The sequence below is a fragment of the Ammospiza nelsoni genome, chromosome 1 (genome assembly GCF_027579445.1).
Source record: "Ammospiza nelsoni isolate bAmmNel1 chromosome 1, bAmmNel1.pri, whole genome shotgun sequence".
NCBI lineage: Eukaryota > Metazoa > Chordata > Aves > Passeriformes > Passerellidae > Ammospiza > Ammospiza nelsoni.
The window spans coordinates 54,886,729-54,899,678 of NC_080633.1; the positions used below are offsets into that span (position 1 = coordinate 54,886,729).

At 35.6% G+C, this 12,950-nt stretch overlaps 1 protein-coding gene across 1 annotated transcript in view; it reads right to left on the reverse strand.

Moving 5' to 3' along the window:
- The window catches only part of POU6F2 (POU class 6 homeobox 2), a 317,708-nt gene extending 306,321 nt beyond the window's left edge, over positions 1 to 11,387 (reverse strand). Inside the window, exon 1 of the mRNA XM_059484261.1 lies at positions 11,283 to 11,387. Coding sequence (XP_059340244.1) covers positions 11,283 to 11,387 — 105 coding nt within the window. The remainder of the gene's footprint in view (positions 1 to 11,282) is intronic.
- Between the last annotated feature and the right edge of the window lie 1,563 nt (positions 11,388 to 12,950).

A 12,950-nucleotide genomic window follows, 5' to 3' on the forward strand; every position in this document is an offset into this window, starting at 1 on the left:
CACTTACACAAATACCTGTCAGATGTGACTCAGATAAGCTGATCCTGTCCATGTGCAGGTGATTTTCGGAGGTTCCTTCCTGAGGTTCCTTTTTCTGTGAATTTTTAGAGGATGTAGCTATTTAGAGTTCCAAAGTAAACATCTGCCAACTACATTTCTCAAAGGCTTGGAATATAATCAAGCATGGCTTGTCACAGCACACCTGAAGAGTCATGTCAAGCCCATTTTTCCTGCTCCTCACCACATTATCTTAATTTTGCTCTTAATTATGACGTATTTTTAAAATGGGGAAAAATACACCATATTTCTTTATCTTCCTTGGGAGCCACTGAAGTATTTTAGCAGAAATTTCCTTTAAAAGTATTTAGGAAGAGGTAGCCAACCAGGTGGAAATACTAAGAACAGCAGCAAAGGTCCTAAAATAGGAAATACTGGGCTACTTCAATTATAGAAGGTTCTACAAGTTCTGCCAATATTTTTCCCTTAGGCTCTCACAAAATGGGGAAGCAAAGAGAGAAATATCTCACAACTTCACAGAATCCCTTAAGCCTCCTATGTTCCCATTTAAAAGGGATTATGAAATAAAATTGAGTAGGAAGCTCCTCAAAATTTCAAAGGAAACTCTTGTGTCAATGCCAAAATTGCTATTTTATTTTTTTCCTATATCTGACTAATTTTAAGGTATTCCTTATTAGCATAACTTTCATTCTGGGCTTTGCCTTTTTCTCTTTGCTGTTTTTATTCACCCCTTGACTTGGAGTTGAAGTATGCAACTTACAATAGAAAGTATAGAAAGAGAGAATTTAATTGATATTAATTCCTTTGAATTTAACTTGTTTTCTTTTTCACTAATCCAGATATACTAACTGAATAATGCTCTGGAAAGACAGATCTTTGTCAAAAGTCACAGCAAGCAACACTGCAGCCCACAGGGTAGGAAAAAAAAAAAAAGGGAGAACTAGATTAAGCCTTTTGTTTTAAGCATATTCATGTTAAAACCAAATTGATTGAGAAAGCAGCTCTGACTACTATGGTTTGAGTAGTGCTCTCTTCCCTCCCTTTCATGTTTTCATCACTGCCAGCAAAGATATAGATGGAGACCAATAAAACAGGATTTGGACCTTTCACCTTGTCTGTTAATGGATATCTGTTTCTAACTAAATAAGGCTTTCTCTTTCCTCTTTTCCCCAGTCTGATTTCTGCGTTTCCCTTTTTCATTTCCATCTGGAACAAATGGAAATTCTAATCCATTTGTTTGGACTCTATCCCTACTTACCTTGAGATGGGTTTCTACCATTTATGGAAATATAAAAGAACGTTAAAGTATGCTTAAATAAATTACTCCTACAACCCACTTTACCACTGTTTGTACTTCCAGATGGTATAAAGACATCCCAGTATAAAGTAGAATTAGCCACTATCCCCAGTGGTTGAACTTCTCAAAAAAAGATAAATAACCAAACACAAGCATTATAAAAACAAAAAAATAATCACCATTTTTAAAGTGAATTTTTTATTTTCAGATGTCAATTTCAGTCTTGTTTTTCCAAAATTAAGGGAAAACACATAAATTTTTTTTACCATTTGCCTTGCAGCACTGACTGGGAAAAAAAATAAAAAATCACTTTGGAGAGAATATAATTTGTATCAGTCAGGATGGAGCACACTGGGTTTAATTTTAGTGTTCTTCTCTTTTTCTTTCTATGCCTTCTTTCTGATTATCTTAGGAATCACTAATTATTCAAACATTGTAGACTATACTCGTAAATTTGCACATGTAAAGGCTTCTGAATTTGACAGAAGAAACTTAGAGGCTGCTGGTGATCCTGTTTGTCCAAATGTAACTCTGTTTAGCTCTACAGAGTTACTTCTGATGAATCCTGGTAAATATCAGATAGAAAAGAAACCCCCAAGAAACCATCCTGAACATGCTCATGTTACACGTCTGTTTGAAATTTAGTGTGCTTTTATTTATATTCTTAAGGAAATATGAGGCTACTTTGCAGCTTTTTTTAAATTAAAAGAGTAACTGAAATTCACTTATCTACCTTAATGTTTGTTGTATCAGAAATTATTGACATCATGATATCTTGGAGATAAAAAAATTCTCATCACACTGACCAGATTAAAAGCACAGATCTTTGTGCAGTTCTTGATTCAATAAAATGCTGTGGTACTTCATGATCAGAAGGAAATATGCCCTCAGAAGCATCTGTTTCTTCTGTGTCCTTCATGAGAGTCAAAGGGTACTTTACAATCCAATCCAATGCTAGATATAACCTTTTAAATAAATAAACCGTGGTTTAAGGATTTAAAAAGCACTAGATCAAAGAATGTAATCTTTGAGATCTAATAACTACAGTGATGGGTCTAGCATAAGGACATGAGCAGAGTAGAACAAAGGTTTGCTGAATATCCACAGTGCCTCTTGGGTTAAAATTCATTAGAGAGTCACTCTAAATCCCTAGTCAGGGGGCAACCCTAAATTTCTCTTCTTGCTAAAATCCAGCATGAACTTCAAAAATAAACTGAAAGCAATATATTTATGGGAAGAAACTCCAGTCTTCAGCTTCTTTCGTGTTGTTGCTTAACTATTCGAAATTCAGCTCTTATTTTCCAAACACCTGCCAATTTCAGTTTCAGCCTCCACGTTTTTGGCTACACACCCTAACACACACACCCACACCCACAGATTTCTACTGCCCAGGATTTACTGAGTGGAGATGGAGAACTGGCTTTTTTTTTCTATACCCTCTTGCAACCAGAAGAGATCCAAGCCTTTAGCATTACACTGTCTGATGTACAATGTGCTGCTCATGTGAGATTTCCCAATAAGTTGTGGGGATACTTATGGATGTGCTCAAATGGTTCCATGGTCACCCTTTAAATAAGCAATAGAACCAAAACAAACAAACAGACAAACAAACAAACAACCAAACAGCTGTGTTCAGAGCTATTGTAAACCCTTCACATGCTGTTTTAGAGCCCTCCAAATTTGTCATCTGTCAGGCTTTGAAATTGCAAGCGCTGCTCACCAACTTGCACACAAAAAGTTTTCTTGCCTACTTTGGTGACAAGCTGGAGCAGGTGGTGAATACTGCACACAGACTTCTGGAAAAATCTTGTTATCTTTCTTTATTTCCCACCATGGGCATTACAACACACAAACCATCACTTCTGCCTGCTGCTTGACCAGCATCTTGTCAAATCTGGCTGCAAGATTAAGCTTCCCCAATTCTGAATTCAATATTGCAACCCTAAGGACATAAGAATCAAACTAGAACATTGTGGGTTTTGGAGTTGTTTTTTTCCCCTTTTAATGGACCAAATTGTTTCTGCTCCAAGACCATAGTTTGCCCTGACTATAATGATAAATCATCATGACTGACAGTAAGCAAAATGAGTTTGATATTTTCTGCTTTATCCTTCCACATTAGAAGCCACTTTTACATTTGCCACAACTTTTAACCTTTCTTCCAAAATATTAGAATTATACAAATCAGGTATTATTTCTGCTTTGTATAATCCATTTGAAAAATGTGAAGCACATTTTGTACACAGAAAGGAATGGGCACAGTGAAGAGAAGGTAAGATTTAATGGCCAGCAATCTTGCAATAACTGTTGGTTTCCTATAGCAGCATAATTCTTATTTATTCCATTGGAACAGTGTCCTGCTAACAAAGCCAGGGGGAGGTCCAGGACTCCAGACAAATTCAGCATTTGGCAGCATTTGGTTCTAGGAGCAAAAGTTACTGACCCAATGACAGTGGCTTGGAAATACCAGACTTAACCATTATCAGAATTATTTGCATGTTTAGCTCTTTTTATTTTTTTAAGGCATATTCAGTAATGATCAGTCACATTTCTCCATTGTTATATTAAAAAACACCAAAACAATGACAGCCTGTAACGCGATATACTATGAAAAATGAAAGTGGATGCTAGTTTGCCACTGATGGGAAACAATATGATTTTAATTCATAAGTTCGAAGCAAGGATATGAAACATTCTGGTCATTGATATTGTTGTTTAAGTCTTAGTCTGTGCTGCAAATCTATATTTAGCGATTTATTTCACCCCCCCCCCCCCCCCAAAAAAGGATGTCTTCTAGGAGTGGGCTAAAGCCATCAGTTTTTTATTCCATAAAACTTCTTTGCACTTGAAACATAAGAAAAGCTCAAGTAAAAACTGCATTAGAGCTCCATAAGTTGGATTTGTAAGTGAAAAAGCAGTTAGACAGGTAAACAGTTTAGTGAAAAGTACAATATTCTGATACAGAAGTATCACTTACAATATGTCTAACAGCAATTGTATAATACTATTAACATGACTTTCACTAACTTGCTTGCAAAAAACTCATGTTCTGTTATTGTCTCTTTCTTGAAACTTGTTTCCATAGCAGGGGTAGTTAAAAAACACTTTTGTCCTTTACTTGTCCCTGTAATATTTCCTTTTTGGAAGTGCCATTCCATAGCTGGATTGTGTCTTCCAAACACACGAGTCCAAGTTCCCTGAAAATGCTATCAACTTACAAAATAAAAGCTACTCCATGGAATCAACTACTGAAATAGCACTAAGTTCCATTTTAATTTTTTTTTTTCTTTTGCTTAAGGTCCTATTCCCCTTCACAATGCCCTTCCCCATTTGTGGATTCAGAACCCCATCCTGGAATGAGCCACCTTTGGGAACAGGTCATATTTAGCAAGCACTTAAGATATCACTCACTAGATATATCACAGGGTCAAAATTACTCTCTCAATTGTGATTTTGTAGCACTGCTTGATAAATTATTGGATTTCTTGTAGAGGAAGGTGGCACAGAAAAGCCCACCAAGACAAGACCTATGTATTTTGACAAGAACCACTATCAGAGTTCTGCCCTGTAAATCCTCATTTGCATGTGCAAAGGACATGGGACAGCTGTACATCTACAGCAGAGAGCAAGATGAATTTATGAGGCCCCCTGTTATCTCTGAAAATAACTTATTCAACTTTGAGTCACTAAACAGTATCAATTACTATTATTCATGTGAGTAAAAGTTTGTTGGAGATAGTTTTGCTATATGTATGGCATATACAAATATAGATAGAAAAAACAGGCTTATCAGTAACTACGAAAACTACTCTAAACAACTCAAGAAAATTTAATTAATATAGTTCACCATGTAAAGATTGCTTGAAATAAAGATTTTTGCATCCCCTCTTTCTTCCCCAACCTTTTCTTTATGAAGCTGTCTCCCACTGCCTCTTTTAATAATGGCTAGAAATTTTGAACAGTGCCTTGATCTTCAAAATTTTCTTTTGATCTAACAGTTAGATAAAGCACTACTATAGAACAGCACTACCAGTCAACAGAGAATCAGCGGCAAACATCAACTAATATTTCTCTTTTGAAGAGAAAGTACTACACATCACAGAGGTTTTGAAGCCAACATTGAAACAAAACCACTGAAGTGATAGTCTGTTTACCTGTAGCCCTGATACCCTCAAAAAGTAAGTGTTCAAGAACCCTTGGGTTACTGTCTTTATTCCTAATAGCCAGTTCTAATTGTAAAACAGTTTGCATAACAATTATTTAGTTAGCATTTAAGCCAGACTTTGTTATATTTATTAGCCGTAACACAATTGGCTTGTTGGACAAGATCCTGCCAATTGTTACATATATGAGGAGCCCCATTGAATTCAGTATCATTCTCTGCACTTGAAGCTTTAGCAATTGCAGACCTCTTATGGGCTAAAGTGATTTGCTGATCAACTTATAAGTACATGCTTACGTCTAGTTAAGTGTAGTGAGAGATAAACATGCACATATTCAAAATTGCCTGATCTGAGGCTCTTCCATCTTTAGAATTTCAGAATGAAAAGCTACATTATTAATGTTGCTGAATTATGTAAATCACAGGAAAAAAATTATATTTTGCCATATCTTCATCTAATGTTGAAAGTGCTGTATACCGTTTCTCTTTGATTGTCCTTGTATTTTCTTTCATTTGAGTTGCAGTTAAGATCAGAGAAGAAAAATAAAAGTCTTGTTACAGCTACAGGTCACTGTAAGATAAGAGGCTCAGCAGTCACTTCTATGCACTGTACACACAAAAGTGGGCCAGACTGATATTTAGTTTATCAGTCTGGAATCTAGGAAACATAACAGAGGTACTTGAATGTAAATGCATTGTCAAAAGATAATAATCTACATCACTGAAGGAGTGTCACTTGTCCAGCAATTTAAAGGTCATCTGACATAACTTCATTTTTCTCTTACAATTAGAATATAGTGATATACACAGAGTACAAATCACAGCTTTTTTAAGATTTGACCTCTTAATTGGCTGCCCTGACCCACAGATGAAACCACACTGTAGTACAGAACAGAAAAAAGAAAATCAGAGAAAATCACTAAATATGTTTTAGAAAGCTGATTTCAATTAAAATCCAGTTTTGGTGTGAAAAGAAGACAAATCTTTTTAAGTATGAATCAAAATGATAAAAAATCATATTTTCTGCTGTAAAAACAGAAGTCAACAGAAAAAATGCATTCTTTTGCTGGAATCCAGGCCTAGGACCAAAGAATTTACATATATTAAATTAACAAGATCCAAAGTCCTCTACAACAAATACTGTAAAATATTACAGCCACATTCCTGCATCTCCTTACAATAATAATTCTTAGGGACACAATATTCTAGAGAGTGTATACAACAGTGGGTTTCTGCAAAGATGGAATGCTTCATTATCAGAGTACCAGCTTGTTCATAAATATTAAAAAGTATGATGTTTTTCAAACATATTTCTTACTGTTTACATTGTCTCTCTACTACTGAAAAAAACCAGTCAATGGGTACCTGTCCATAAGTCTCTCTCTCACAGTCCTGAACTGCAGAAAACCACTGTTGGTGACAGCAAAGGACCACAATTTTTGTTCTGGATATACAGTGAGCAGCCAAGGGGATATGTAGTCTGGCCTTACTTATGCAAGTAGTCATTTTTACAGTGATGGGTCTAATTCTTACTTGAAAGAACAGGATTTGTCCCAAACTGCAGACAAAATGGCACAATTCTTTGCTGTCTTACAAAAGTGGGTCCTAATTTTACATATGGTTATTTTCTGTTTGTTTATGTTATAGGCAATTCTTTATATTAGATTAGAGCTGGAAACAGATATTCCAAGAGAAAAAGAACTTCTCTACTGCTATAAGAAAAATCATGTAGAGATTGCTCAAGACAAAATAACATTACAGATCTGTTCTTCATTTAGTAAAAATTAAACTCCTGGATACATATTAGTCTGCATTATAAAAACAGCACTGACAAGAGATTAAACTTCTGAAAGGTGACCAAAAGTTGCAAAAGGAATGGCTTCTCTGAAACATGTTGTATTATGGTTAATCATGAGGAAGAATACAAAAAAATATTAAAAAGCAACAAAATGAAACAGAACAGAAAGACCCACACTGGCTGCAGCAATGTATCAGATTCATAAACTGGGTTTTAGAGAGCTGTCTGTGGGAAAAAAGCATGTTTACCCTTGCATAAAGAGCATTTGCTACATGGTGAGATCACATGGAGGATACACTTAAATACAGAAATAAACATGCTAAACCTGTAGAAAGAGAACTCAAACATAGCAGTAATAACTGCAAACACAGGCTTATTTGAAGAAGAATGCTACCTAATTTACTTCCTCTCAATATACAGAGATCTAATTTAAGCTGCTCCCCTCCCCTTTCCCACTTTGGTGTATTTGCAAGAGCCAGCGAGCACAGAAATGTGCAGCCAGCGCGGGCCCTCAGGCCGGAGGATCAAGATGGCAGGCTGGCCTGGGCTCCCCTGGGGACAGCAGAGCCAGAAGGGTGATTGGACACAGTGACCTGTCTGCATGAGATGAGACAAAAACAGGAGGGCTGTAATGCTGATGAACTAACCTGTCACTCACAAGCTCAGGTCTGAGGGGAAAAAAAAAAAAAAAAAAACAAAAAAAAACGATGGAGAGAAAAAAAGAATAAGAAAAAGGTATAGTAGAGGTTTTAGAAAGCATGCAAGGCAGAAAAATTACAACGTTATTAGAATAATTAGATGACATTTAATTATCTGTTCATTCAGATGGGCTCAGCATATACAGCGAATATGGCATAAAAATCCAGCTAATAGTTTCTATAAGAGCAAAATACAATTGAAGAAATAATGGATATTGTGGTTTGGCATGCAAGGAAGGATGCTACTGACTATTGCTGGCAGGGATCAGGGTTTCATGCCAAACACTCCAGTTATGAATCAAAATCACAATGAGCAATGAGCTTCTAGATCTTGACACACAAGGCAAGGAGGTTGTTCTTCAGAGTACTTGGGTGTTTTATTGCTTGCTTGGGGGAGGAAAAATCCAGAGGGAAGGCTCGCAAGCAATTCTGCACCCTGGACCCAGTACACCCAGGTGCTGGGTAGCGGTCAGAGTTGTACACTCTGCACACCATTGCCATCACCAGCGGGAATCACTGTGGACTGGTGGTTAAAGACAGTTGAAATCTAGATTAAAAAAAAAAAAAGTAAAAAATGCACTTAATGATGAACAAGTATTTGGTGTTGAAAATGCCTTTAAATCGGTATGCTCCTCCTATTCCATTTGTGTCATACACAGACTAATGCTTGAACTACAAAAATCTGCTAGTTTCTGATTTCCATTGCATCAGCTATACATGTATAGTTTGGATTTTTAATTAGGTGAGTTCACATTCCATTAGCAGTAAGCAAGATTGAATTTAGAGCTACATCTGCAGGATTAGTAAAAAAAAATTGTCATGGCAGAAAAAAAAATACAATGCTGATATAAAAAGGCCAAATTACATACATTTATACAATTTTTTGGGTTTGGACGTTTGAAAGTTAACAAAGACTTTCAATAACTTTTTCTAATACTGTCAGGAAATAAATGCCTCTTCTAAAACTATGCAACTACTAAATATGCAAACCTTAACTATTTATCAATACGAAATAGAGACTTAGATTTTCTGCCATAGGCCCTGCCTTTTGATAGTTATTTTTTCTTAAAGTACTTGCAGAAAGTCTATGTCTATTTTCAGCAAAGTATGTTAATGATACTGATTGCCCACATTTTAACTAACTCCTTTATTATACAACCAGAAAATGCATAATTTTTTATCAGAAAAAAAATTAAACTTTTTTTTTTTATCTTAGCACATAGCTAATAACAATCAAACATTGGACAATTAATCGAAACAAAAACATACTTGTGGATTTATGAACCCATTTTGATGCGCACACTTACGTATATGAAATGTAAATATGCACACATGCTGATCCAAAAAAAATGTTTGCAGCACCTAAGACAGTAAAATTCAGAAAAATAACATCTATAAAGTCTAGCACAGAAAACCCACAGCAGTTAATCACCTAAAATACCTAAATTCATTTTTCTTTCAAGTACATGCTCTTGCTATTAATTTTAGGAAATGAAATACACAAACACATGATATAAACATTTTTCCAGACATTCATATGAACTTTTTTTCATGCATGAAATATGGAATGTTACACACAGAAAAAAAAATCCTTCTACCATTTCCAGCCTCAAAACCACTTTCTGAGAGTTGGCAAGCCTTAAACATAAAATAGCTAACTTACACTTTCTTACATGTGAAAACAAAATTTACATTAAAGAGATATTACAAGCTTTTAGATTTATAAAGATTTCAGGGTACATTTTCTGTCAAGAGCACTTGCTCAAAACCTTGCCATTGTATCTCCCTTAGAATCATTAAATATATTTCTGTAAGACTGAACAAGTTAAGCAAAAAGGTAATTACCACAGTCTAAAATACATATTTTTGCACAATGTAGTACTGGCAAGCATGCCCCACTTTTTAAGGTATAAGCCAGCCTAATAGAAAGCTGTGAACATTTGGAGGATTTTTAATAAAAAATGTATCTTCTATTTTTAAAATATTTAAAGCAATAAAAGTCTGTGGTAAACATGGCATTACATATTTGACATTTTCCGCCCAAAAATGCATTACTATGTACGATGGTATTAATAAACCATGTGCTTTGAGGGACTTCAGTGCTTTGCCGTAATTTAGATGAAAACAATGTATAGAATGAGTATTTTTCTACCATTATATCAACATATAGAAAACAAACACTATGTCATCATTTCAGCAGCATGCGTTCACTGTACTGGAAACATATGCAAAAAACCACAAACTTTTGAGAGTTCACAAAATACCCTTTACCAGAGAATGATTTACAAGTCAGTGGTTAATGAGAAAGTGTTGAGCACTTAAAATTTTATTAGAAGAAGAAAAACAGGCATCCTCATCTGACTCTGACTGCTTTCACAGGAAAACAGCCCTCCCTGCTCATCAGAACAAAATAATTTCTTTCCCCACTTCAGGTTATTATTTGAAGCAAATGAAAAGACAATGATTTTTCTCTCTTCTGGCTAAAGCTCAAAACAGCATGGTTAAATCACACATATAACAACTACAGACTTATCAGAAATCACAAAACAGAAAGAGAAGGACTCACTGACCCATTTGGAAGACAAAGACGACAAAACGGAAAAGCTCTAAAAATCAGCTTGTGAGGCCTTTGAGAGATATTCTTCTGGCATTTCATCACAGCAGCCCCAGTTCACTTCCCTGGATACAGGGAGGGAGAACTAAATAGAGCTGTTTATTAAAGCTGTTGTGCTGGATTGCATTAGGAAGCACGAGCAGACCACCTGGACCTTTCAGATTGTGGCAGTGTTTAATTTGCAGGCTGCCCCTCTGCAGCAGCAAAGACTACTACATTTACCAGGCTCAATCACACATTATCTGGATTAGGAGTATAAGAGGAAAAAATAAAAATAAAAAATAAAAGCCACAGCATCTAGCACAGGAATACAGTCAATATAAAAATAATGAACAGCATTACAAATAAAAAGCAACTCCCCAGCAAACATAACACTTTCACTCCTCGGTTCTTCTACTTCAGCATATTTAAACAAAATAAAACAGCAAATTAATAAATACATTGATTTGATAAAGCTCAGACTGTAACGGGGTTTATTAGAAGAAAAGGATGGTAATTTAGTTTTTTCTAGTGATTCTCTGGCCAGATTATTGTGTTTCTTTTGCCTTTTTCACTTTCAGTACTACACTCGCTGGTAGCAGAAGATACAGATAGAAAGATGGTACTGTAAATATGAATTATGTGAATCATATGGTTAGACCCTTGTGAAAAAAAAAAAAAATAAAGGGGGAGTTGAGAAATGGCTGACTCCATACCTGACCAATTACAGCTTGCATGGTCCCTGTGTCCTGCTGAGCTGAAAGATCGCAATCCATCATATGTAGTCTTTGAAAAGGAGAATGGGGGTTTCTGGCATGCATCTGTCAATCAACTTCTGCACTCACAACCATCACCAAAAGCAAGGGAAAAAAGTCAAGCTGCTCCACCAAATAGGATGAAATAGTCATGTGACCTTCAGCACTCTCACACACATACATACTTCCATAGAACGTATGAATTTTCTGCAGATATGAAATGACATTGACAAATACCCAATACCAAGTAAATAAAGTGAGACAAACAGCTACTCACCAAAGAGAAAACACTTGCTGTAATCTTCAGTCTAAAGATTTAATATACCTAAAAGGTATTTTAAACTGAGTGTTTTCTTTAGAGCCTAAACTTTTCAGATAAGGTGATATGATTTTATATATGCAGACAGTGGTCAGAACTTTAACCCCTCGCGTCCTCTTGCAGCCTCTGATTTTGTTTCTCCCCTTTAGCCTTCTACTTTATAGCTTTTTGAGTTCTTGATTTTTTTTCTTTAAGTTTCTTTTGTGTCAAAGTGAAGTGGCTTGTGTTGCCATCTTTGGATTTGCAGAGATTATGAGAACTCGATGGAAAAAAAATTCTAACAGGAAAAAAAGAAGCAGGAGCTGAGAAACCTGTGTCTGTACTAACAAGTCAAAACCTCTCACTGCTTTACTCCACCAGAAGTCAAATGTTTTCTTTACTGGAAATATATATTTAAGTATTAGTTTATGTGAGCTCTGATGAGCACTCCAAATATTAAATATTCAGACTATGTAAATCCTACTTACAGAATCCTTTCCATTTTGAAGGTTAGCAGAATTTTGGTTCATTCACTGCTCCACTGAACTGACATAAAATGTTGTTACTTAGGAAGGCAAACATTACCATTTTTTTCGAATGGAAGCAGTTTGTTTCATGTATCTCCCCCTCTGAGTTAAGATTTGCAAGAATTTCCAAGACTATTTTTTATTCTTGTCAAAATATATCACCTCACTTGTCTCCAAAAACTGAGTGTCCTGAACGACATGCTGCAGCATTGATTGCTGATACATTATTGGCCAGTGATTGCTGAAGGGTGACATTAATGTAACCTCGTAGCACTTTAACCCTTTGAAGATCAATATAGTAGAATAACAGCCCATATACTTTTTGCTGTATTACAGCTTCATATAAATATTATTGCATATTTCTACCCTCCTCAAATTGCATTTCAGTTACTAGCGCAAACAACACACTTTCTAAAGGATGTCAGAAGCAAAAATGCAGAAAAAAACCCAGTCTAGTCTCTGTGCTTAACCTAACACACCCTTTTCATTTCAATAAGTTCCTGGCAATATTTTGACATTATTATTTCATTTTTAAAGGCATTGAAAATATTGATCTTAGCTTTTATGGTCAATGAAATGTGAGAATATCAACAATATTCTAATTGGAGGCACTTGTCAGTCTCCTACCACAGAATTTCAAGATTCAACATCCAGAAGTGTTTGGAATGTGATGGAGTGCATGTACATGTGCATATATGTGTGTATGCATGTGTATGTGTATGTACGTGCATACGCATGGAAGTATAGAACAAATGAAATGTATGTTGAGGGAGTGAGATAGGCAGGGAATATCCAGTGTTTGAG